Source organism: Hylobates moloch, unplaced genomic scaffold (assembly GCF_009828535.3).
Source record: "Hylobates moloch isolate HMO894 unplaced genomic scaffold, HMol_V3 SCAFFOLD_7, whole genome shotgun sequence".
Lineage (NCBI taxonomy): Eukaryota > Metazoa > Chordata > Mammalia > Primates > Hylobatidae > Hylobates > Hylobates moloch.
In genome coordinates this window covers 101,839,877-101,867,595 of record NW_026652282.1, presented here as the reverse complement: position 1 = coordinate 101,867,595, position 27,719 = coordinate 101,839,877, and the positions used below count along the sequence as shown (strand labels likewise).

The window sequence follows — 27,719 nt, the reverse complement described above, 5'->3', positions numbered from 1 at the left end:
TCCTGGGATATCAAAAGGTGTGGTGAAGACAGGATTGGATTCCAGGCAGTGGGGCTTCAGATCTCATTCCAATAATAATAGGAAACCGTTGGTGTCATAATTACATGACTATTTCAGTGGCTTGCGTTTTGGTCTCAGCCCAGGAGTACTGGGGGGGTGGGCAATATGAGGGTTCAAGGACGCAGGGGTACATCAGAGAAACCATCAAGAGGTCTGATAAAAAGCGACACCGGGAGCAAGAATCTCTCGCTCTCCCAATTTCCATGCCAGGAAGGTGAACTGGGAGGTGTCAGCGAGTCGTAACCGCGGCCTCCTCTCTGAGCTTCCCGTTGGGTAAAGGAGAGCCGTGCGGGTCACGCAGGCCTATAGCAAGTCTCTGAACTCGGCAGGGGGCGGGGAGAAAGGGCACGCAGTGTGCGCGCAGCGGGCGCGCCGGCCCTTCCGACGCCTGCGCGGGCGGGCAAACGGACGGCTCCGCCCAGCCGCCTGCTCCTTTGCCCCGCCCCACTACCCACGCCCTCGCGGCGCTCGTTTCCTGGCCCTCCCCACCTTTAACGAGACCAACGAGAGGACACCGCCTGCAGCTAGAACAGCCCGGCCAGGAGCGTAACCGAGTGGTGCGCCAACGTGAGAGGAAACCCGTGCGCGGCTGCGCTTTCCTGCCCCAAGGCCGTTCTAGACGCGGGTGAGTGGCGGGGCCTCGACCCCCACCCCAAGCGCACCCTGACTCCCCTCCCTCTCTTGGGGGAGGCCTGGGCCCCAGCCCTCTCCCAGCATGCTCCACGCGGGATGCTTGGGCAGGTGCAGCGGGAGGATTGTCAGCACAGGAGACCGAGAGTCTTCTTCCTGGGGGCGCTCTCTTGGTCCCTCAGAGGGATCTCGAGGTTACCATGTCCTCCCTCTCACTTCTCTTCCCTATTTCGTCTCCTTTTTCCGTACTTCACCCCAACTACCTTCACCCAAAAAGGTTCATCTAAAAACCATTGGGGTAGTTTCTGTTTCATTTGTGCTCGTGTGCAGTTTTGTTTCCTTCTGCACAAAGTATCCTATCATATGCATCCCTAGTGTTATATTTTTTGCCTCTCTGATGGGGAAAAAAATCTCCTTAGAATAATTTTTGCAAATTATTTAAAATGTGTAGACTTAGTGAGTTTTGATGACTGTTTTTGCAGCCAGGAGTAGGATCACCATCAGGAAGAATTCTGACACATATGCCATAATTGAGCAAAGAAACGTGTGAATTATGTATTAGCCAGAAATAATGAAAACTGCGTGACATGAAATACAAAAATCCTATATAAATTAATTTTAGAGTGCACCTGACAATTCTTTTTTTTTTTTTTTTTTTGAGACAGAGTCTCGCTCTTGTCGCCCAGGCCGGAGTGCTGTGGTGCGATCTTGGCTCACTGCAACCTCCGCCTCCCGGGTTCAAGCGATTCTCCTGCCTCAGCCTCCTGAGTAGCTGGGATTACAGTCATATGCCACCACGCCCTGCTAAGTTTTGTATTTTTAGTCGAAACAGGGTCTCACCATGTTGGCTAGGCTGGTCTTGAACTCCTTACCTCAGGTGATCTGCCCACCTCGGCCTCCCAAAGTGCTGGGATTACAGGCGTGAGCCACCGCGCACAGCCGACAATTCTAATATTATGCAGAGCTTGTTTTCTGTCACTTCTCTTCTTGGAACTGTGTTTATTGACCAAGTTCTGTGAGTGACACAGGAAAGCCTTCCTGCCTCTTGCCCCACCCACCGCTCAGAAATTACATCTGCCAAGCTATTCCACACCTTGTCTTTCTGGTAGAAGTCAAAATTCCATTTCCTCTAGCAGAAAACCATAGGAGTGGTTTCCTTCTAGCAATATGGTGCTGTTGGGTGCAAAACATCAGTTATGGTCAACCGATCCCAATTTTTTTCCATTTGTATGAAAACAAGGATATTCAGTAACCCATTTATTAAACTCTAATGTGGTAGAAGCACTATGGCAATTATTCTTCTGTAATGGAAAAAAACCATTAAACTGATACTGAGAAATGTGGTTTCTAGTCCACTTATACCACTGTCTAACTGTGTGACTGAGTCAGTTATTTAACCTCTGTGGACTTCCATTTCCTCTCTGTAAAATGAGAGAAGTGACTGACATTGGGTAGCTTTCTAAGGCTCCTTTCAACCACAGAGAAAACGGGGAAGTCTAAGTAGCTCAATAGATCGCTTTTTTCTGAAGATGGAGGGAAGATTGGAAAATTCAGCCTTTACTAGAATAAATGGTTAACATACAATTTTTTTTCAACAAGTGTATTTAATGTCAGCTTTTAATTTCTTTTATTTATTTATTTTTTCTGAGACAGAGTCTCACTCTGATGCCCTGGCTGGAGTGCCGTGGTGAGATCACAGCTCACTGTAGCCTCCGCCTCCCGAGTTCAAGAGATTCTTGTGCCTCAGCCTCCCAAGTAGCTGGGATTACAGGCATCCACCACCACGTCTGGCTAATTTTTTGGATTTTGGGTAGAGACAAGGTTTCACCATGTTGCCCAGGCTGGTCTCGAACTCCTGAGCTCAAGGGATCCACCCGCCTCAGCCTCCCAAAGTGCTGAGATAACAGCCATGAGCCACTGCACCCGGCTCTTAATTTCTAATTGAAATAAAAGTGTAAATTTTTCCATTTTTACTTCCCCAAAGAAGAAAATTCCTTTTGAGGAAATAAAAATGTTTATTAATGGGCCCCAGATATGTCTATCAATATTCCTTTTTGATCCAAAAAATGTAACTTTTTATTATGGGCTTCTATTACATCAATAGTTGGGATACTGTATTGTAAACCATTTAGTTTTAGGAACAAAAGAGTGAATATTAACATATATGGTATTATTCTCAAGAAACTTGGTTTAGATTTACTCAAAACACTTAAGGACAGCAGCCATCAGTTAAAGAAAGCACTATGTTGAGAACAGAAATGTCAGCACAATACCATTGGTGATTTGCCATTTATAGGTGGTTTTATCTGTTCAAGGTTTTGGTGTAGAAGTCCACTATATTTTTAGAGGTATTTAAATAACGCAAGCTTGTGATGTGAAATTCTTTAAAGAGAATGGTGGATGGATAATCTCTTTAACACTGGTTTCAAGGGTTAATTAAATCCCCATAGATGAAGTGCAAAACAAATTCTCCATAGAGGAGTTGTTGCAAAGTTCCAGTTTATACCAAACAGTAATCAGATTCAATTGGAAGCTAAAGATTTTGAGAGTCTTTTGTACTATATGCAACTAACTTGATTTCAAGCTTGGGAACCTTTAAAAAAAAACATTAAGAGCAAAATGTAAGTATATAAGGAATACCAAATCAAATTTATAGACTAATCTTTTTCTATTAAGTATTTTAAGAGTCTTTTTCTTCTTTATAGGAAAAATGCTTTCTGAAAGCAGCTCCTTTTTGAAGGGTGTGATGCTTGGAAGCATTTTCTGTGCTTTGATCACTATGCTAGGACACATTAGGATTGGTCATGGAAATAGAATGCACCACCATGAGCATCATCACCTACAAGCTCCTAACAAAGAAGATATCTTGAAAATTTCAGAGGATGAGCGCATGGAGCTCAGTAAGAGCTTTCGAGTATACTGTATTATCCTTGTAAAACCCAAAGATGTGAGTCTTTGGGCTGCAGTAAAGGAGACTTGGACCAAACACTGTGACAAAGCAGAGTTCTTCAGTTCTGAAAATGTTAAAGTGTTTGAGTCAATTAATATGGACACAAATGACATGTGGTTAATGATGAGAAAAGCTTACAAATATGCCTTTGATAAGTATAGAGACCAATACAACTGGTTCTTCCTTGCACGCCCCACTACGTTTGCTATCATTGAAAACCTAAAGTATTTTTTGTTAAAAAAGGATCCATCACAGCCTTTCTATCTAGGCCACACTATAAAATCTGGAGACCTTGAATATGTGGGTATGGAAGGAGGAATTGTCTTAAGTATAGAATCAATGAAAAGATTTAACAGCCTTCTCAATATCCCTGAAAAGTGTCCTGAACAGGGAGGGATGATTTGGAAGATATCTGAAGATAAACAGCTAGCAGTTTGCCTGAAATATGCTGGAGTGTTTGCAGAAAATGCAGAAGATGCTGATGGAAAAGATGTATTTAATACCAAATCTGTTGGGCTTTCTATTAAAGAGGCAATGACTTATCACCCCAACCAGGTAGTAGAAGGCTGTTGTTCAGATATGGCTGTTACTTTTAATGGACTGACTCCAAATCAGATGCATGTGATGATGTATGGGGTATACCGTCTTAGGGCATTTGGGCATATTTTCAATGATGCATTGGTTTTCTTACCTCCAAATGGTTCTGACAATGACTGAGAAGTGGTAGAAAAGCATGAATATGATCATTGTATAGGACATGTGTCGTCATTATTTGTAGTAGTAACTACATATCCAATACAGCTGTATGTTTCTTTTTCTTTTCTAATTTGGTGGCACTGGTATAACCACACATTAAAGTTAGTAGTACATTTTTAAATGAGGGTGGTTTTTTTCTTTAAAACACACGAACATTGTAAATGTGTTGGAAAGAAGTGTTTTAAGAATAATAATTTTGCAAATAAAGTATTAATAAATATATGTGATAAATTCTAAATTATGAACATTAGAAATCTGTGGGGCACATATTTTTGCTGATTGGTTAAAAAATGTTAACAGGTCTTTAGCGTTCTAAGATATGCAAATGATATCTCTAGTTGTGAATTTGTGATTAAAGTAAAACTTTTAGCTGTGTGTTCCCTTTACTTCTAATACTGATTTATGTTCTAAGCCTCCCCAAGTTCCAATGGATTTGCCTTCTCAAAATGTACAGCTAAGCAACTAAAGAAAATTAAAGTGAAAGTTGAAAAATATCCTTGAGAAAAAAAACTGACAATTACTTACAAAATTGAGTAATTTTCCTGGAAGCTAATTTAATGTCATTCCTCAGAGCATACGCAATTTCAGTGTAACTGTCTGTACTTCAGCCTGCAGATACTGACATTGGATTGGTGCCTATGAAGAATGTCATGTCATTTAATTGTGTTGTTTCTCAGTTAATCAAGCTCCCAGCTGCAATTTGGATAAAAACGTACTCCTGCTGGGTCAGTGAGTTCTGTGGAAATTTGAAGAACTTGTTTTGGCCATCTGGCAGTTTCACTTACCTGAGTTGAATCTGTTCTGTATTTTGTTTTGTTTTGTTTTTTTGACACAGAGTTTTGCTCTGTCGCCCAGACTGGAGTGCAATGGCACAATCTCGGCTCACTGCAACCTCTGCCTCCTGGTTTCAAGCAATTCTCCTGCCTCAGCCTTCCAAGTAGCTGGGATTACAGGTGCCCACCACCACACCTAGCTAATTTTTTATATTTTTAGTAGAGATGGGGTTGGCCAGGCTGGTCTCGAACTCCTGACCTCAGGTGATCCACCCGCCTCGGCCTCCCAAAGTTCTGAGATTACAGGCATGAGTCCCCGCGCCCAGCCTGTTCTGGATTTTGTTTCCTTGTACAAGTTCAGGGATTTTTCCCATGTTCACAGCTGTACTGTTTCCCATGTTCACAGCTGTATCTGTTTTCAGCGTGGAGGTCCTAACCTTCTACTTTGCATTACCATACCTTTTCCCAAATTTCAATGGCTACTCAGAAACTTAATCCAGTGGTAAATGCAATAGCTCCTGTACTGATAAATGTGTGAAATACTTAGAGCTGGCCGGGGGCGGTGGCTCATGCTTGTAATCCCAGCACTTTGGGAGGCCGAGGCGGGCGGATCACGAGGTCAGGAGATCGAGACCACGGTGAAACCCCGTCTCTACTAAAAATACGAAAAATTAGCCGGGCATGGTGGTGGGCGCCTGTAGTCCCAGCTACTCCGAGAGGCTGAGGCAGGAGAATGGCATGAACCCGGGAGGCGGAGCTTGCAGTGAGCCGAGATCGCGCCACTGCACTCCAGCCTGGGCGACAGAGCGAGACTCCGCCTCAAAAAAAAAAAAAAAAAAGAAAAGAAATACTTAAGAGCTGACTTGTTCTATAATCTGGCCAGCACATGCTGTGAGTCCCCATAGAGTGTTAGAGCATGACATTTTAGAGATCAATATTTCTTGTAACTGGCCTCATGATGGTAATGGTCTCCCACAGCTTTAGCAAACCAGAAAGAAAATTTCCTTAAGATGGCCTTGGGCTTGAAGTTATTGATCCTCAGGGTAGTGTGTAAAACTTTGCTTTATTTCTGATTATTCTCATTGAGGGTTTTGGTTAAGATGAAGCGTTATTAGTTTTGAAGAATAACAAAACCCCTTTATGAAGCCCCCTAATATGTGGTCTCAGATGCAATTACTACAATCAAATCATGTTCAGTGTGAGTACAGTAATAAACAGTATCTCTCAGAGTGTGACACAGCTTATGTGTCACCTTGCCCCCAACACCAGTATATTTAAAATGTTTCTATTGCATTTATCATCTTTACTTACATTAGTATATCAGAGTATCATAATAAACATGTCAGAATGCATTGCATTGTTTATTTTGCTAATGAGTACTAAGGTAACATTGCCTTTTAAGCCAAATTGATGCTCTTGATTGTATCTTTATACATGAGTTTTTTTTTTTTTTTTTGAGACGGAATTTTGCTCTTGTTGCCCAGGTTGGAGTGCAATGGTGCGATCTTAGCTCACTGCAACCTCCACCTCCCGGGTTCAAGCAATTCTCCTGCCTCAGCCTCCTGAGTAGCTGGGATTACAGGCATGTGCCACCACGCCCGGCTAATTTTGTATTTTTAGTAGAGACAGGGTTTCTCCATGTTGATCAGCCTGTTCTTAAGCTCCTGACCTCAGGTGATCCACCCGCGGCGGCCTCCCAAAGTGCTGGGATTACAGATGTGAGTCACTGCGCCTGGCCAATACATGAGTATTTTTTTAACGAAATGTTAGGTGTCTCAAATAATATGCAGTCTCTCTGAACTTACTTGCAGCCAGTCTTGTAGATAAAATCTGAATCAATAACAGAAAATAGTACTAATGAGGTTGTGGTTACAGATTTGATCACCATATATGTCTGTTAGCTTTACATAGAGAAATAATATATTCAGTAACCAAAAACAATAACCCTAACCCCACTCATGATGAGAGAGTTGGAAAAAATGGAGGTCTGATGGAAATTGATCAGGATTGTGAATATACTCTACATATGGCTAGTGGCTGTCATATTGGACAGCACAGGTCTAAGCAATTCTAAGTGTAAGATCCCACTCCTGGCTGAGATGTGAATAAGAGAAAACTTCAAAGTTGTATTTGTCTGGTTGTCTCAAATGCAGTGGAAACCACAGCATGACTTTTAGCAGGCCCCAGACCATTGCCTTGTGTGAGGTCAATCACTGGATCTTCCTTTTCAAAAGTAAAACATTGGATCTGGAGCAAAATATAGATTTAGACCCCTTGGCTGTTTTCTGGGGGTGGTGGGCTGGCAGGGGAGTAAGCTAAAAGGTTGCTTGTGTATCAAATCTGATTCATAATGCCCATATTTTTCTATAATGCATTTAAACAAACTCAGTTATTGGGTGTTCTTAAAGCAGGGCATACCTGTAATAGAAAAGTTGCTGAAAATAGTCTAGTGATGATGTACCACTAATTTCCCTTTCATTTGTTAAGAATATTGTGTTCTGGCTGGGCACAGTGGCTCATGCCTGTAATCCCAGCACTTTGGGAGGCTGAGGCTGGCGGATCACCTGAGGTCAGGAATTCGAGACCAGCCTGGCCAACATGGTGAAACCCTGTGTCTACTAAAAATAGAAAAACTAGCTGGGCATGGTGGCAGGCACCTGTAATCCCAGCTACTTGGGAGGCTGAGGCAGAAGAATTGCTTGAACCTGGGAGGTGGAGGTTGCAGTGAGCCAAAATTGTGCCACTGCACTGCAGTCTGGGGGACAAGAGCACGACTCCATCTCAAAAAAAAAAAAAAAAAAAGAATATTGTGTTCCTTTTGGTATGGGCTTTGATGCACTCAGTACTTGCCTGAGTGGCTATGTGAGAAGCATGTTTATAGAAGTTAGCTTTCTTTTGGCATACAAAGACATTCAGCAATGTTTATCAACTTCCCCCCCAAAAAAATATTGCCCCAAATTTTAAAAATAACTAAACTTGACAGTTTTTACAAGTTTGAAAAAAATGACAAAAATAACTATACTCAGTTCTAATATCACCAAAAATAGAATACTATAAAGCATTTAAAGGGTAATGGGAAAATGACTTGTTTGGAAAGTATAAAATGATGAAATGATGTATCTCTAGGGTCTCTACCATGATAAAAAAAAAAATCCAGCTTTACTAGTGTGGCATCCATACACTATAATTTTCTTTGTGTATATTGGGTATCTATGAGGTCAGCAGTAGGCAGTAGGCCTGGTACTTTGTGGAAAGCAGAAGGAGCCCAAACTCATAATTCATCATAGTCAAATAATCATTTCACATAAGCTTTGCATAAGCAATAAGACAAACTGTAATTTAATAATATAGAATATAGTGGTCAGCCCTTTTGTCTTAAAATTCCTGGATTTGGGCCGGGCGCGGTGGCTCACGCTTCTAATCCGAGCACTTTGGGAGGCCGAGGCGGGCGGATCACGAGGTCAGGAGATCGAGACCACGGTGAAACCCCGTCTCTACTAAAAACACAAAAAATTAGCCGGGCGTGGTGGCGGGCGCCTGTAGTCCCAGCTACTCGGAGAGGCTGAGGCAGGAGAATGGTGTGAACCCGGGAGGCAGAGCTTGCAGTGAGCCGAGATTGCGCCACTGCACTCCAGCCTGGACGACAGAGCGGGACTCCGTCTCAAAAAAAAAAAAATTCCTGGATTTGATCAGTACTTTTTTTTTTTTTTTTTTTTTTGCCCAGGCTGGAGTGTAGTGGCACGGTCTTGGCTCACCGCAACCTCTGCCTCCCGAGTTCAAGTGTTTCTCCTGCCTCAGCCTCCCAAATAGCTGGGATTACAGGCATACGCCACCACACTTGGCTAATTTTTGTATTTTTAGTAGAGACGGGATTTCACCATGTTGGCCAGGCTGGTCTCAAACTCCTGACCTTAAGTAATCCACCCGTCTTGGTCTCCCAAAGTGCTGGGAATACAGGCATGAGCCACTGCGCCCTGCCTGATAAATGCTATTTCTTCTAACCCACATAGTTCCCACTTCTTTAGGTTTCTACTGATTACATGCAAGAATAGCCACATTGGTTATGCCATTGCTTTGGAAATTTGGCAAAAACCCTAGCAGAAAGAGCAGGACTTAAAAATAAGACTCAGGTTTTAGAGGGATAAATAGTATAATTGCCTTTCATGAGTGACAGACTTCGATTAGAAAAAAAAGCTTTGATCTAGTGAGTGAATGATACAGATATCCATCTAGTTACCCAAAGTGTTGAATTAATGGAAATATTCTAATAGTCAAAATACCACCCCTGTACCATCTGAGGGGAGGAGGGAAAAACTTCCTGGCTTGATGGAAGACTGAATGCTGGCACTGAGAATCTTTTTCATACTTACCACTTTAAAGCACTTGCCTCTAGCACGAAGTTTCAGGGAATACTGCCTTTTCTCCAACCCATCGCCGTCCAATAGATAAAACATGAGCCATATATAATTTCACATATTCTTTCTTTCTTTCGAGATGGAGTCTCACTCTGTCGCCCAGGCTGGAGTGCAGTGGCACAATCTCGGCTCACTGCAAGCTCCGCCTCCCTGGTTCACGCCATTCTCCTGCCTCAGCCTCCCGAGTAGCTGGGACTACAGGCACTCGCCACCGCGCCCGGCTCATTTTTTGTATTTTTAGTAGAGACGGGGTTTCACCGTGTTAGCCAGGATGGTCTCGATCGCCTGACCTCGTGATCCGCCCGCCTTGGCCTCCCAAAGTGCTGGGGTTACCGGCGTGATCCACCGCGCCCAGCCTTTAATTTCACATTTTCTAATAGTCACATTTAAAAGTAAAGACACAGGTGAAATTACTTTTAGTAATATATTTTATTTAACCCAAACATATCAAAAATATTATCATTTCAACATATAATCAACAGGAAAGGTTAGTTTACATTATTTATTAAATCTTTGAAATCCAGGGTGTATTTTACAGTTACAGCACATCTTAATTCAAACTAGTCACATTTCAAGTTCTCAGTGGCCACATATGGATGGGCAGTGGCTACCATATTAGATAGCATAGGTCTAAGCAAGTCCAGAAGTATGAGACCCCCAAGGGCTAAACATGAATGGGAGAAAACTTAAAAAAGTTTCTTCTAAAAGTTGCATTTATTTTTCTGATTTTCTTGAATGCAATGGAAACTGCAACCTGACTTTTAGCAAGCCCCGGGCCATCTCCTTGCATGAGTTCTATCACTGGATTTTTCTTCGCAAAAATTAAATCATTGGATCTGGAGTAAAATGTAGATTAGGCCCCTCAATGTTTTTTCCCTTAAATTATAACTGAACCCAAACTCTTCCTGTCATTAATTTTAATATCTTTTTTTTTTTTTTAGACGGAGTCTTGCTCTGTCGTCCAGGCTGGAGTGCAGTGGCACAATCTCGGCTCACTGCAACCTCTGCCTCCCGGGTTCAAGCAAATCTCCTGCCTCAGCCTCCTGCGTAGCTGGGATTACAGGCACGCGCCACCACGCCTGGCTAATTTTTTTTTTTGTATTTTTAGTAGAGACGGGATTTCACCATGTTGGCCAGGGTGGTCTCAATCTTCTGACCTCGTGATCCACCCGCCTTGACCTCACAAAGTGCTGGGATTACAGGCGCGCGCCACCATGCCTGGCTAATTTTTGTTTTTTGTTTGTTTTTTGAGACGGAGTCTCGCTCTGTTGTCCAGGCTGGAATGCAGTGGTGCGATCTCAGCTCACTGCAAGCTCCGCCTCCCGGGTTCATGCCACTCTCCTGCCTCAGCCTCCCGAGTAGCTGGGACTACAGGTACCCACCACTGCGTCCGGCTAATTTTTTGTATTTTTAGCATAGATGGGGTTTCACATGTTAGCCAGGATGATCTCGATCTCCTGACCTCGTGATCCGCCCACCTTGGCCTCCCAAAGTACTGGGATTACAGGCGTGAACCACCGTGCCCGGCCTTCTCCAGATATCTTTAAAGCAACTGCTAGTCCTGCTTTTGCACATTACACTCTACATTCTCATTGCCCCACTTAACTAACCCTCCCTCATGTCCTTTTCTAAAGATGTAGAAGACTTTGAAATAGCATAACATTTAAATGGTCACAAATCACCTGGCTTGAAAGTGACTAATAATAGGAAAATCAGACCTCAGGACTGAGTTCAATTTCAAGATTCTCCCACTCCACTTTGCTGTCTAAGAGGGAAACAGAAAAACATTACTCCAGCCACACAAATACGATACTGTGCAAGCATCCCACTCTTACTCATTCAAATCCTACCCATATTTTCCCATTGTGGAACAGTCTTGCCAACTTATACCTCTCTCCAATAACCCATAAAGATGGTGATTTGAATTTGGGCCAAGATTTAACATTTTATGAAATACAAGGGGAGAGTTTTCTGCAAAACACAGGATTTGCAGACAAGCAGACTTAGGTTCAAATTCCAGTTCTGCCATTTATTACCTCACAGAGGTCATACAACTTTCCTGAAGTTGTATGACCTCTCTGAGCCTTAGTTTCCTCGTTTGTAAAATGAGAATTAAAATCTACCTCATGGAATCATTGCTAAGATTAAGCAAGATATATAAGTAGAGCTTGTGCACATGGTAGGTACTTGGAGAATGTTATTTCTCCTTCCCTCTTACTCATCTGGACAAGTTTAACTAGCATTCTAAACAGTTAAATGTGTATCAATCCTTTGTATTAAATATCTTATGGTAAAATGTTAAAATATTGATGTGAATAACAGCTGGTATTGAATATTCAAATTAGGGGAACTCTTTCATTGTTTTAAGATAACATCTGTACATTTAATCTGTGCCATGCAATAAAACAGCTTTTCCTGAAAGCTTTTTAAAAACTATTTTTAAGACATTCATAAGTTACTTTTAAGAACATTAGCTTAGAACATATTCCCCTTTCACAACAAATTAGACATTAGAGCCAAAATTGCCCAAATTGGTATGGCTCTATCTCCCTATACTTTAATCAAGATGTTTGTCTTTATATCAGCAAAAACCGCTACTTAAGTGAGATTCCTGCATCCCAATAAATGTTATCTGGGCATTTGGTACTTGAGAGAGGATTGGGTTTGACAACACCCAGAAGCTAATGAGGCTATGTGCCTTCGCTCAGACCTTTGCATTCAGGAGCAAGAAAGCAGAATACTTTGTGGACTCCTTTTCAGACACTTTACAAAATATAAAATTTTAACCTTGTGAAACACAAAATAAATGCAGGATAAATGTCCAAACATTTTAGCCCCTACTGTTTTTGAAACTGAATAAAGCCATGCTAGTGAAAAATATTTTCCAGTCAGTGCTTTTTGGAAGCTATTTAGTAGATATTAATTTGATGGGTTAGAGATTGCTATTATCCCATTAAATGAAGCTGTTTCTACTTTATATTCAAATATATTTCAAGTAGAATTTGCTTAAATCTAAAATGCTTACACAAGCAAACTGTAGAAAGAATTTAGTCACACAAAAGAAAACTTTTTCTTAATCCTGGATAAGTCAACTTTCTAAGAAAGCTGTCCAGAGCCTACAGAGCAAAAAGAACTTTCCTTCCAGCCTCCTCACCATGTCCAATCTAGTCCAGATGTGAAGAGTCAATTTTGGTTTTAAACAAAATCTGCATGCAGCAGCAGCATTAGAACTAATGAAAACAGTATCCAGACTAAGACGTGCATACAAAATCTTTCAGATCATGAGAAACTAAAAATTTGTTAAAACATCAGTCGTCAGGAACAGACATCTCAAGCTCCACTGATAAGGGAAGCAAAACTGGAACTACATGGTGCTTTTAAAAGTGTCTCAAATTTAAGCTCACTCAAGGACAATTAATAGTGTCAAACTGACATGCACTTTCATCATTAAATCATCTTATTGGTTTGCAAGTTTCCAAGCCTCAGGGCTTCATTATGCATCAGCATAGGACAACCCCAGAATTTGGGGACAAAGACAACATCCCTTTTTGAAAGAGGTGGTAAGAATAAAAACAGGTTGGCCAATCTTGGAAGCCACCCCAATACGGCTTCCTGTGAACCAAAAAGGCAATTGAATTTTGTTTTCAAGGCATATGTTTGGAAAAATAGCACCTTTTCCAAGCATGTGCTTAGTTAGAACAAATGATTTATTGCTTAAAACCCAGTCTTTTACTCACACGCTTGTGAAAATAAGAAGAAATTACCTATTTCACCATAGATTATTAAATGGAAGTTAACAGTTATTGACAATCGAGTCTTGTGATAAGAAATTAAAATTATAAAGAAAAAGTAAATCTTCCTGTCTTTAAATTCTAGGTGGTAGAGTTCTGAGAACACTTACAATGAACTTTAAGGGAGTAATTGATTATGCCTTTGAAGTCTCCTATATTCACATATTGGCTGAAAGTAAAGCATTTAAAATTGGAGAATGAAATGAAGAGCAATAACATTTGTTATATGAAAACTGTGGTTTTACTTTTAAAATGGGATTTTAAAAATGTATTAGTTGGGTCAGGCGTGGTGGTTCACACCTGTAATCCCAGCACTTTGGGAGGCCAAGGTGCATCACCTGAGGTCAGGAGTTTGAGACCAGCCTGGCCAACATGGTGAAACCCTGCCTCTACTAAATATACAAAAATTAGCTGGGTGTGGTGGCACATGCATGGGATCCCAGCTATTCGGGAGGCTGAGGCAGGAGAATCGCTTGAACCCAGAAGACAGGTTGCAGTGAGCTGAGATCGTGCCATTGCACTCCAGCCTGGGCAATGAAGCAAGACTCCATCTCAAAAACAACAACAACAAATGTATGAGTTGGATGAGTTTGATTTTTTGCTTTCTGTTTCTGCCTAAAGATAAACCAATTTAGCATATGTTGATATTAAGATGTCTGCCATATTTTGAATGTTAGCCTGTTGATTTACAGTCTTCCAAATAAGACTGATGCCTGAAGCTCATTTTTTGGTTAACTGCTTCTGTTAGTTACACACCTTTTCCTACCTTCCTCTAATCCAAGTCTGTTTACTCATTTGAAATATCAGTTTTCACCTGTTAGTATTACTAGCTATGTTTGCTATATTTCACAAATACATTTCTAAAACAATCCATTTAATTAGAATTGGACATTAATAGTGAGGCATGTCATTCTCTGTAACAACTAAGATTTTAAGTAGAAATTATTTCACTAATTCATCTTTTATTTCTCAAAGTATTCAAGGCTAAAATTTGGAGTTCTTTAATTTTCATTCTAAGAGGCAAATATTAATTATACTAATGAGTTCAGATGTTTTTATTTATTTTTCCTCCCAATGACCTATTCTTAATGAACATGGTATTATTAAGAGAAATTCCAGTGAATCATCTCCTGTATTTTTTTACATGCATAAATTATATTCCCTAAGGCCAGACTCTTAGACAAATGAACCTAATAGTCGCAACAATGATTTAAAAACTGGCCCTCAATTTTGTTCATTCATTCCTGATCTCGTGGAGTTGTGGTCCTTTACTTGGTTTTAACACAGTATTCAACAAATTGTTGTTATAGTTGATATCTACTCATTCTTTTACCTGCCTTAAAAAGTGTAATAAAAGTATTCATACAAAGCATAAAATATATACAAGTATAAAAATGTATAATACATTTAATTTACATGCATCAGTGTCTACAATGACAAGTATGATTTCTTTAGAAAACTGATGCATACATTTTCACTGTTTTTCTTTCATTATATATCAATTTTAATGGATACTCCTTAGAAATTGGAATCATTTTGAGTTTCTTGAAGAGCCTTGATAACTATATTCTCAAAATTAAGGAAACTAGATAAACAAAGTTAAAATATTTACGACATTTTGCTTGGGCATACATTCATATTTCCATTAATATATAATTGCTACATTATTAATAAGTGACGTATTTATTATAATGAAACACCTCCACGAATTTAGTGAATTGTAATTCTTATCTCTTCCTCTGAAGTATTATACTTAGAAATACTGTATCTTCAGTTACTGATTTGTGTACGAGGGGGAACCTGGCTGGATATCATTATTATTTGATATATGCCATATAACCTTCTGTTTGGGGAATATAAAATCCCTCAAATTGGAAATGTTCATGACTACCCATGGGATAAATCCAGCTGTTTTTGTTTGGGGTCCAGAGCATAAAAACAGAAAAGGAAAAATGCAGCTTCCCAACAGACCACTACCAAACCACCATAACAGACAGTCTGCTAGAAGAGAACTGATCAGGCCATTATGTCACTGGGCAACAGGACAATCATCTGAGTTGGAATGCTGAATCATGGCAACTCCAAGACATCTGGGATTTTTTTTTTAACCTCACATTGGATACAATCTATGGAATATTACTACATTTAGTTCATTTGTAATTTACAATTTTTGATGACTAAAATTGGAAAAGTATTAGTACATTCCTACTGGCTTTACCTATTAGTATTGGGCTGTCACCATTACCCAGATTATTTAAAATATAAATTTTCTTTACTCACTAGATTGGAAGCTCCTTAAGGGCAAGGACTACTTCTGTATTATTCATCTTCGTGCCACGTCACTTAGAACCTAGTAGATACTCAATAAATACCTATTGAGCTGAACTGACCTTGTCTGAGTAAAAGTGAGTCCAATACACAGGTTACTAGATTGTAGGTTGGTTTGACACAAACTTAATTTTGAAACTAAAAATGAACTGAAGACACACTGCCTGAGAGAAGCAGACTCTCTATCCCTGTATTCCTATTCTCAGGAACACAGGTAAACTAAGTTTGCATTAAGCACAGTATCTAAAGATGCTGACATATCTGCTAGTTTAATCTCTTTGAATTGCCTTTCATGTATGACCTAATATTTAGAAAATGACAAGGATCACACATGTAGAGTGACATCCCTGATTAACAGTGATGAGCAGAGGCCTCAGACCCAGGGGAAGCAGAGAACATACATATTTAGTCCATATCACCAAGGCAACACAGTGTACCTCAGCACAGTAGAAAAACAAGCACAGATGTTGATGTTGAATATTTAAAAAGTGTTCCTTACACCCACTGTAACAGTGGTTAGACACAAAGATGAATTATTTCAAAAACCAAGCTATTAAAAGTTTTTACTTCTCTAATGTGTGTATGTGTGTGCTTTGTTTTTCATTGCTAATACTCCATAGGCAGTCTTGGTCAAAAAACATTATCTTAGCAATAAAAATAAAGGTTCAAAGTTTGATTCTGACATAAATGACTTGTATATTCTTTTTAAGAACATAAGGAGCTACAGGCCTCAAATAGGGTGCCTCCTCCCCCAAACAGGGAGACATCTGAATTTGAAGCCAGTAAGTCAGCAAAAAATGAAACTATCTGTTGAAGAAACCTCCCTGGGAGATGACTTATAAATGAGTTCCTGATAAGACTATTTATACTTTTATGGACCAGGAATACATAATATGGTAAGCTGCAGAATAAAACTGTCATAACAAAAGGAAAACTACATGGAACTTGAAAAGGATATAGGAAATAAAATATCAGGGCACCTCTATGGGCTAGGAAAGACACAAGATTTTGGCAGAGATAAGCATTGTAATTAATGATGAAGCAGGAGAACTTCTCCAAGTCTTACCTCAGCACAACTGAAATATTACCCTAATTTATCAATCTTCCTTTGCTCATACCTATGTTTACCAAGTAACTTCCTGTTTCCTAATTGTTTACCATAGGCAGACCTATCACTATGAATTAATACATTTATATTCTAACTGGGGAATCTCCAAGTCTTACAAGTTTCATCAGTGGGAAATGGTTTCTCAAGCTGAGGGTCAGACCCTGGATCTATGTCCACCTATGTTACATCCTGGGAGACCCAGCTGGAACAGCCAGCCAAATGATCTCTCTCTTTTTGCTATCCACCCTCACCTTTCTCACCAACTTCTAACTGTAACACAGGTCACCACAATCTTGTATATGTCTGTATCCATCTGAAAAATAAAATCACATGTCATATATTGGTAAACAACCAAATGAAGATGGCTAAGACACTAGAATAACAGCAAGGTTATTAGGAAGAAAAATGGCCTTTATCAATAAATAAATCCACAACTGCTCTTTTAACTCCCCAAACAGATTACTGTTCTTACTAAAGCAGGTCCATGTCCCTCATATTCCACTTATAGAAGATATACATTATTTGAGGAGTCTAGTGGGGACCCAAATCCAGATGTTCTGGGCATCTGTTTGGTATGACTTTACTCAATAGAAGGCACTAAAAAAACTGAACCTGAATGTGATCAATCTTATTTGTTTACAGGATATACAGGAGGCATAAAAACAAGTTAATGACTTCACAGTGATACAATCAACAAAATCCAGAATATGTGTGAAAACTTTAAAGACAAAACAACTAGATTTCTTAAATAATTTAAGGGGGAAAAGAAAAGGTAACTTATAAATTAAACAGACTTCAATAAATAACAACCAAATGCAATGTATGAACCTTGTGTGGTACCTATTTCAAGCAAACCAACAGTTAAGAGAATTAACAGTCTAGACAGTTGATCATATTAAGAAACAGTTCAACTTTTTAGGTGTGATAATGGTATTGTGGGGTTTTTCTAATTTTTAAAGACACATACTAAAGTAGTTATGACACCAGGCATGGTGACTCACGCCTATAATCCCAGCACTTTGGGAGGCTGAAGGGAGGCGGATCACTTGAGGCCAGGAGTTCAAGACCAGCCTGGCCAACCATAAAATATATAAAAATTAGCTGGGCACGGTGGCTCACGTCTGTAATCCCAGCACTTTGGGAGGCAGAGAGGGGCGGATCACTTGAGGCCAAGAGTTCAAGACCAGTCTGGCCAACATAGCGAAACCCCGTCTCTACCAAAAATACAAAAATTAGCCAGGCATGGTGGCACATGCCTGTAATCCCAGCTACTCAGGAGGCTGAGGCACAAGAATCGCTTGAACCCGCGAGATGGAGGTTACAGTAAGCCAAGATCGCACCACTGCACTCCAGCCTGGGCAACAGAGCAAGACCCTGTTTCAAAAAAAAAAAAAAAAAAAAAAAGAATAAAGTAGTTACGGATGAAATGATGGGATGTCTGGGATTTGCTTCAAAACAATTGAGGGGTGGGGAGAAATAATTGAGGTATAGATGAAATAAGACTGACCATAAACTGAAACTGGGTGATGGATATGGAAAGGTCCATTATACTATTCTCCAGACTTCTGAATATGTTTAGAATTTTCCATTGAAAAGTTTTTTTTTAAAAAACAATCAACAAACAAAACACACACACACACACACACACACACACACACACACACACACACACAGGAGAATGAGCACTGCTGGGTCCCCTGGAGTAATAGAATAAAATTCCTAGTCTAGTTTCCAGCCCCATTTAACTAGACAGTTTCTCTAGAGGTCTACCATAAAGTGGCAATCCATTGACCAAGTCCTGCTCTTCACTCTTATATCATTAGCCTAAGAAAGGACGTTAAGTTCTCTGAGTTTGGTTACTTACCAGATACCTTTTAATGTCCAAGTTTGCTACCCAATTTTGAGTTTGAGAAAACTTAAAATAATTTCTGAAGCTAACAGAATTTTAGCATCTGGTGAATTTATTCAGCATAACCACAGGCATTATCTTCATGCTGTCACACACAGACACAAACACAGATACAGCACAATATCCATATTTAGCCCAAGTGCATTCCTTCTGAGGCTCATTTATATGTCTTCATATGCCACAGCCCATCATTTAAATAATGGATATTTTCAATGCCAATTCCTTTGTTGACTTTCTCACTGTAGAAGGAAAAAAAACACATAAACATACTTTTATGCATTTTTATAGTCTTGTGATAAATATAATTCAAAGTATATTGTTATTTTTTAATTATTAAGCCACAAGTAAAGAACTTATTGCCATCACAATTACATTGTTGTTTATATTAAACTACATTACTCTGTGGCAGCTCATATCTAAAAGTGGTTTTAGTGATCTAACTAGTGGGTCTATAGAACCAGAGTAACAATGTCACAAGACTAGGGGAATATCAAAGTGCTACATTAACCCTGAAACAAAATTAATACCACTAATTTGGTCATCAAATGGGTTCTAAAGTTTTTAAATATACTGCCTATGTTTTGATAATATATCTTTACTAGTTCTCTAAATATTCTACATTTCTTGTACTACCAGGTCAGAATATAAGATACTGTGTGGTGGTGAAATATATCACTGTTTTTAAAACTAGCAGTAATGACCAGGCGCAGTGGCTCACACCTGTAATCCCAACACTTTGGGAGGCCAAGGTGGGTGGATCACTTGAGGTCAGGAGTTCGAGACTGGCCTGGCCAACATGGTGAAACCCCATCTCTACTAAAAATACAAAAATTAGCTCGGCATGATGGCGCACACCTGTAATCCCAACTACTTGGAAGGCTGAGGCACAAGAATCGCTTGAACCTGGGAGGCAGAGGTTGCAGTGAGCTGAGATCGCGCCACTGCACTCCAGCCTGGGCAACAGAGTGAGACTCCATCTCAAAAAAATTTTAAAAAATAAAAATAAAAATAAATAAAATGAAGCTAGCAGTAAAACATCTTCCCTCCTCTCCCAATTTAAATTATACTAAATAAGATTCCTAAAGTACCACGTACACACATATAAAACAGCTGTGTTGGCACATGGGTTCTTTTCAGTGCTTAAGAAAGACTACAATCCTGAAGACAAAATAGGTTTCATTGGCTTCCTAAATGTTAGGAAATATCAGAAATGAAGCTTCTGTGCTTGGATATCTGTGTAATGTGGTATGCATGATAGCAAATTTCGCCTGTAATTCTGATGCTTCCTGGGTTGGTTACCCATATATCACAAGTTAAGGGGGCCTAAAGTAAGACTTACATGTCTTCTGCAGACATCTTCATGACTCCAACACATAGAGCATGCTGTTTTCCTTCTGCCATGATAGCCTGAAAGAACACAGCTAAGAAAACTATTTATCAAAATGCCTTGGGGCCTCCCCATCAAGGGAAGGGTGTCAAATAATGATCATGTTACTAGTTAAGCCACTTGGAACCCCTCTTGTTTCTTCTCCTAGACCATTAACTTTTTGAGAGCAGAGACCTAGCAGAGTCTGTGGGTACACTGTAAATACTCAGTAAATGCTAAATGAATAAATCTAATAATCCCTTTTCTTTTAAGTCAAATGTTAATACTATAACCCCATGCTAACAAAACCAGAATAAGTCACACAAAAAAGGAGTAAAATTTCTTGCACATAAATACTAAAAACTGTGAAATCAATAAATATTAATTGTTCTGATTAATTATTCTGATCACTGAATGGTGGGGATTTTTGTTTGTTTTTGAGATGGAGTCTCACTCTGTTGCCCAGGCTGGAGTGCAATGGCGCAGTCTTGGCTCACTGCAACCTCTGCCTCCCAGGTTCAAGCAATTCTCCTGCCTCAGCCTCCCGAGTAGCTGGGACTACAGGCGTGTGCCACCACACCCAGCTAATTTTTCTATTTTTAGTACAGATGGGATTTCACCATGTTGGCCAGGCTGGTCTTGAACTCCTGACCTCATGATCCGCCTGCCTCGGCCTCCCAAAGTGGTGGCATTATAGGCGTGAGCTACCATGGCTGGCTGTTTGTTTTTTTAGACGGAGTCTTGCTTTGTCACCCGGCTGGAGTGCAGTGGCATGATCTCGGCTCACTGCAACCTCCACCTCCTGAGTCCAAGCAATTCTCCTGCCTCAACTTCCCTAGTAGATGGGATTACAGGCGCACGCCACCCCACCCGGCTAATTTTTGTACTTTTAGTATAGACAGGGTTTCGCCATGTTGGCCAGGCTTGTCTCGAACTCCTGACCTCAGGTGATCCACCCACCTCGGCCTCCCAAAGTGCTGGGATTACAGGCGTGAGCCACCACACCCAGCCTGAATGGTGGTTTTATGTAAAGGATGTTTTAAAATAATAGTGAAATTCCCAGTCTATCTTTAAGAGCCCGATATAACAGTTTCAACCTTTCTAGAAAAACCAGAGTGGTCTTGGTTAACATTTCAAGTTTCTGGAATGTTAAACACTGCAGTACATATTTTAAAAAGTCAAGATTCAGGGTACACAAGACCTCTCTGTACCATTTTTTTTTACAACTTTTTCTAAATCTATAACTGTTTCAAAATAAAAATTATTTTTAAAAGTAAAGACTAGGTAATAAGAAAATTTTCCATTTAAGGTTAACTCCAGAACTATAAATTTACCAACACTTAATAAATATTAAAAACAAACAACAACAACAAAAAACCCGTCCTCACTTTTCTCCCTTGATTTTCAATTCATTCAGTGTTCCAAATATGTGAGCACCTATTAGGCAAAAAGCATGTCAACATAAGCTGTTCCTAGAATATAAACATACAACTTATACTACCCCTTCGCTATAACTGCCCCAACAGAGAATATCATTTTTTTTTCTTATTCTTCTTAAACACACCCCTGGCCAGGCACGGTGGCTCACACCTGTAATCCCAGCACTTTGGGAGGCCAAAGCGGGTGGATCACCTGAGGTCAGGAGTTTGAGACCAGCCTGACCAACATGGTGAAACCGTCTCTACTAAAAATACAAAAACGAGCCGGGCGTGGTAGTGGGTGCCTGTAATCTCAGCTACTCGAGAGGCTGAGGCAGGAGAATTGCTTGAACCCAGGAGGCAGATGTTGCAGTGAGACAAGGTTGTGCCACTGCACTCCAGCTTGGGCAACAGAGCGAGACTCCATCTCAAAAAATAAGATAAACACACTCTAAAAGTAATTTCCCTATTCCCACCAAGTACCATTCCTTTTCTATACCTGAGGCAAATGGCTACTTTAGCTATGATAAAGGAGATGTTCTCCTGTCCAGAATAGTCACAAAAATCTATTTAATCCAGAAAATAGCTGAAACAGCATGGTAGAAATGGAAATGATGCAGAATTATTCAGCTATGTCATGAGTTGAATCGATCTTTAAGGACTATCTGGGACTCTGACATTTCTCTTTGAGAAAACGTGCTCTGAGGCCCCCAAACTCAACTTTTCAAATAATTTTCAAAATAAAAGTTGGAGGTTGCCAATATTTCCCACTATTCACTCCTAACAAAAAATTGTTGCTTGGTAAGAGATACCTATACCTGGTGCCTAAATTCTTTTCCCTTTTGAGAGCTTTTACTCCAATGTATGTCAGTAAGTCAAAATGAACATTACAGTGGCAAGTTGATATCCAAAAAGCTGATCCAATTATATCATCTATATCCTTTCCCCTAGTAATCAAGAATTCCCTATTGTGTCCTAAGTCTGATAACAGTAGGCCCTGACTGGGCTGAAATGCAGCTGAGACTCTTTTGTAACTTGTTCTCATTTAATTTCTAAGAAACGACCTAAGATGAGATAATTTAGTAGCAACAAATAAAATTACTTTGTACAACTTCAAATGTAACCAGAAAGGCATGAGATAAGAGTAACAGTAACCTTCAAAAAAGTACATCTAATGTTCTCTTGGATGGTACACCTTTCGCAGTAATGATAAGAGCACAATGAATACATTTTTCAGCAGTTTTAGCCTGGGAAGGATACAACAATGGTATCTACTGCAGCAGGGTAAAGCTTAGCTCCAGGAGAAGTTAAGCCTGGACACATGATATTTGCTCCACTGAGTACAAATTTGATGGCTCCTTTATCAACCTGCTGGTGTGGCAGGATAAAAGGATCTATAAGAAAAGAAATACAATATATTAATAATAAGACTAATGACTCAACAGAAAAAGGCAAAGGATCTGAACAGTATTTCCCCAAATTAATCTGACAGATACAAAAGAAAACTCTGAAACACTATCATTTGTTTACCAAATTGGTAATCTTTTTTGTTTGTTTTTTTGAGACAGGGTCTTGCTCTGCCACCCAGGCTGGAGTGCAGTGGAGCAATCATACCTCACAATAACCTTGAACTCTTGGACTCACGCAATCTTCCCGCCTCAGCCTCCCAAGTATTCTCCAAAAACCGTAGTTTCAAAATTACGGTTTTTGGAGACTACTTAATATGCCCTAGGAAATTTTCGTGATATAATGTTAGGTGAAAAACACAGAGTAAAAAAACGATTAAAAAGATCAGTGGTTACCTGGGGTTGGGGAAGTGGGGGGAGGAAGGATGAATAGGTGGAGCACAAAGGATGTTAGGGCAGTAAAACCATTCTGTATGATACTTTAACAGTAGATACTTGACATTATGTATTTGGGAAAAACCATAAAACTGTAGAATACAAAGAGTAAACCCTAATGTAAACTAAGGACTTGCATTAATAATAATGTATCAATACTGGTTCATCAATTGTTACAAATGTATCATTCCAATACAAGATGTTATTCATAGGGGAATCTGAACTGGGGAGAGGGAACTCTGTTCTTTCTGCTTACTTTTTCTGGAAACCTAAAACTGCTCTAAAAAATAAAAGCCTGTTAATTTAAAAAAAAAAACTACAAGGGGATGAGGAGAAGTTGGTTAAGGGGTATAAAAATACAGGTCGATAAAAGTACAATAAGGAAATTGTATTTAACAAAGATTTACTGTATATTTCAAAATAGCTAGAAGAATTGTAGTCTTCTTAACACAAAGATAAATGTTTGAGGTGACAGATATCCTAATTACCCTGATTTGATCATTACACACTTTATAAAGGTATCAAATATCACATGTACCCCTAAAATATGTACAACTATTATAAATATATATATATGTGGGGGGGATACAGGCACCACAACAGCAGACAATGTATAGCTATTACATATCAATTTTTAAAAACTATGTAACAGAGAGCCCAATTTAAAGAAAAAATGCATTTACACACATCACAGGAAATAACTGGATGGAAGGACACTTAGTCAATGCTTTCCCATATATAGACTTTTCTCTATTAGGCAAATAGATACAAATATAAAACATGAAAATGCTCACAATGCTTATCACGGTTTGTAAATACATATTTGTGTAATTATCTAATTGTTGTTTATTCTCCAAACTAGACTATTAGTTTCTTAAGGACAGAGACAATGTATTTGCTTCCCATTGTATTCTCAGCACCTGAGTGCCTAGCACATAGTAAGTTCAACAAATATTTGTCTTTGTTTTTTTTTTTTCTTTTTTTTTTTTTGAGACGAAGTCTCGCTCTTGTCCCCCAGGCTAGAGTGCAATGCCATGATCTTGGCTCACTGCAACCTCTGCCTCCCGGGTTCGAGTGATTCTCCTGCCTCAGCCTCCCGAGTAGCTGGGATTACAGGCACCTGCAACCACGCCGGCTGATTTTTGTATTTTTAGTAGAGATGGGGTTTCACCATGTTGGCCAGGCTGGTCTCGAACTCCTGACCTCAGGTGATCCACCCACCTTGGCCTCCCAAAGTGCGGGGATTACAGGCCTGAGCCACCGTGCCCGGCAATAAATATTTGTTGAATGAATGAATAAATGATCTTTCTTGTACTTTCTGGAATGCATGAGAATTTGCATTTTTCAGATTTACTACAAGATGGGCATTCATTTTACTTTTACATCCATTATTACCTAGTACTAATAAATAATGAGTCAATTATCAGAAGTCACTCTAAACTTTTTGTGTCTTTCAATATCCCCAAATGCATATTTCTGTTTTTCTCCCCCAGCAGTGTCTTATCTGATTAAATGCATATTTCTTACAAGACTTTACATTTGAATATTGCAATAGGAGTAACATTTCAAAAAATAAAAATAAAAAAACCTTACATTTGTGAAGTAATCTTAGGGTTGGATAAAAAGGCCCTTCTCTTTGTCTAAAAAAAAGTAATTCTCCATTTACTGTAAGGATTTCTATATGTTCATGGCTGTAAGGCAAATGTCACAAAGTACCAAGTTAGATATTTTCTTTCAAAAATTCACAATATAAAACATGCATATACAGTGATAAACTTTTTTAAAAAGTCAGTAAAAATCCTGGCCAAAAAATATCATTTACATTGTTTTTCCTATCATACAAGTCCAGCAGAGAAAAAAAGAAAAATATTACCTGCTACAACCAATTTTATTTCACATTTTATTAATTCCATTGTTAGGTAATTCAATAAAACAGTTCTCTAAAGAACAAACTGAAATAAATTAAATCCAACTCTGAACTAAAACATTTAACTCTTTACTAAAACAATCAATACAAAAAGCCACATTTTTTCAGGGACATAGAAAATCTTTGAAAATACAAATATTGGAGTTTTAGAGTTATTCTGTGTCTACCTCATTATTAATCTATCAATAGTTAATCTGAAAATAATTCCATTTAGTATGAGTGCAATCTAATCATTAAATATTCAGCTACACCGAGCTTTACACAGACAAAAACAAAGACTTACCATCGGACTATTTTGACAGGATCTTTCTTAGGCATGATTTGATTAAGCCATGGTTCAATACCTGGAAATTGCTCTATCAATTGATTCTTAATACCCTTAATAACTGAAGTTTTCAACTGGATGCAGTTGGACACATTTTCTTTTTCATCAAATCTGTCAAGTAATTTTTGCAAGAAAAGAAAAGGCATTTCTAAGTAGAGGTATCAGAATACCTAAAGGTACTGTTCTAATTAGTCATTTATTCCCAACCAAATATTTGGATACTTAATTAAGAAATAAATTGTTTTTTTAAAATACCACCTCCCTTTTACTCTGTCCAGCACAAAACCAACGTCTTAATACAATACTGAAATAAACTGTCAAGTATACAGCAATTAGCTGGGGTTAGGGGGAGGAATATGAGACATACTTTGCACCACAATCTGTAATCAGCTACTCAAATGCCTTTCCTGGAAAATCTTATTCAATTCTACCCAGGAAGAAACACAGGCTCCCACCAATAATAAAACCTGAGATCAAAAAACAAAACCCTCAATTGTTGAGATACAAAAGACCAACCCAAGCATAACATAGAAAATCGGCCCCTGCTAGGCTATGTAATCTGCTGAGATTTTTTTTAAGTAATGATAATAATGATTTCTAAGTTCCCTATTCGTTTTTGCTCAAAATTTCATGCACAAAACCCACCTTCCTTTGCCCATGTTCCCCCTTTGCTTTTTGCGTCTACCAAACCTGGAAGGCAAACCCACTAGTAGGTTCCCAAGGAATTTTTGTCTTCCTTACACTGAATAGCCTATGGGGCAATCACGTTATTTTCAAGGCAAGGTTAATCTGGCAGCTAGGCAATAGGCATGACAGGCCGCTTGCTTCCTGTCACCCAGACTCCTTCACTCCCATGACCCAGGAAGTCAAGCCTTCCTTTATTCAGTTCATAACTAATAAACATATGGCAGTGAGCGCAGGGCTCCCCTCTCAGCTACAGAGGATATGCCCCTAAATCACAGTGCACGGATGTGATTGGTAGAACCCTAGGAATGGAGACAGAATTGGGGGAGGGGGCAAAAGAGAAAGAGGGGTAAGGAGAAAAAACAATGGGAGTGGAGGGACTGAAACCCGACTGAGGACTACGGATGGAAAGCTTAAAGAAGTGTTCAAGTTGGGAGTGAGAGCATAGTACTATAGAAAACCTTAGGGAGTCAGGATGGCAGGGGCGGGGGAGAGAGAAAGAGGATCTTAGCTCTCGCCCTCTTCCCCACCCCCACCCCACCGCCTTTGTGAGCAGCCGATGGAGGCCACAGCATGTCCTTACTTCTTGAACATGATCCAAGGTGAAGGGGGCGACGATAGGGAAGGGCCCGGAATGGGAAAGAAATTGAATTTGCAGGGGTCCGGCAGATCCCCTCACACGAGGAAGGCCGGCACTGACAGTCGGAGCTGTAGTCGTTATCCGGAAAACGAGAGCCAGCCGCGCTTTACGGCTCTCAGTCAAATCTGACTACTTCCGCTCCTCTGGACTCCACGTAGGCGCTTTTGCCGGCTCCTTTTAGGCAACCGGTTCCTCTGCAGTTGGAGGTAGCTGAAAGGGCGGGACTTGAGAGGGAAGAAGTGATAGAGCAATTGCAGGAAGAGAAGAATGGAGGGGGCGGGGAACCAATCAAAGTAGCATTTATGGCACTTGCGTCAGTTACGGGTTCCTCAAAGAGTCAAGATTCTTCCGTGCTTCGTTGCTACCTATCGTCAAACTAAACGATTTTTTTTAGAGGGAATGGTTTCTGTCCTGTCTGAGGCAACCGAATGGATTGGTGCTTACCTACCAGCATGAATCCAGGCAACCCTCATGGCTTCATGTTAAAGTGCTGGTAGGATTGCCAGGCTTAGCAAATGAAAATACAGGATGCCTATTTAAATTTGAATTTCAGGTAAACAACGAATATTTGTTTTAGTGTAAGTATACCTCATTGATATTTTAGATATACTTACACTAAAAATATACAGCCCTTGTTTAACTGAATTTAATTGAGCATCCTGTTTTTTATGTTATAACCTTATTCACTGGCAACCGTACGATGCTCCCATAGTTTCTTGCGGGTTTTTGTTGAGACAGGGCCTCACTCTTGCCCAGGCTTGAATGCAGTGGTGCTATCATGGCTCACTGCAGCCCCTA

General features: G+C 39.7%; 2 protein-coding genes across 4 annotated transcripts; one reads left to right on the top strand and one right to left on the bottom strand.

The window, feature by feature from the left end:
• Positions 1-547: 547 nt before the first annotated feature.
• C1GALT1C1 (C1GALT1 specific chaperone 1) lies at positions 548-4,765 on the top strand. The gene is made up of 2 exons (XM_032757554.2): positions 548-685; positions 3,396-4,765. Exon 2 carries the CDS (start codon positions 3,401-3,403, stop codon positions 4,355-4,357), a length of 957 nt encoding a protein of 318 aa, XP_032613445.1. The 5' UTR covers positions 548-685; positions 3,396-3,400; the 3' UTR covers positions 4,358-4,765.
• Positions 4,766-9,994: 5,229 nt separating this feature from the next.
• MCTS1 (MCTS1 re-initiation and release factor) lies at positions 9,995-27,117 on the bottom strand. Of its 3 annotated transcripts, none has more exons than XM_032757553.2 (6): positions 26,865-27,117; positions 25,556-25,708; positions 24,939-25,036; positions 22,765-22,898; positions 20,060-20,127; positions 9,995-18,959 (listed from the first exon to the last, which is right to left on the bottom strand). In XM_032757553.2, the coding sequence occupies exons 1-6, from the start codon at positions 26,873-26,875 to the stop codon at positions 18,878-18,880; spliced, it is 546 nt and encodes a 181-aa protein (XP_032613444.1). In that variant the 5' UTR covers positions 26,876-27,117; the 3' UTR covers positions 9,995-18,877. The 3 variants fall into 3 exon arrangements, with proteins under 3 accessions (XP_032613444.1, XP_032613443.1, XP_058297394.1); XM_032757552.2 differs by lacking the exon at positions 26,865-27,117 and adding an exon at positions 26,243-26,414; XM_058441411.1 differs by lacking the exon at positions 26,865-27,117 and having other exon boundaries at positions 25,556-25,745.
• Positions 27,118-27,719: the final 602 nt, after the last annotated feature.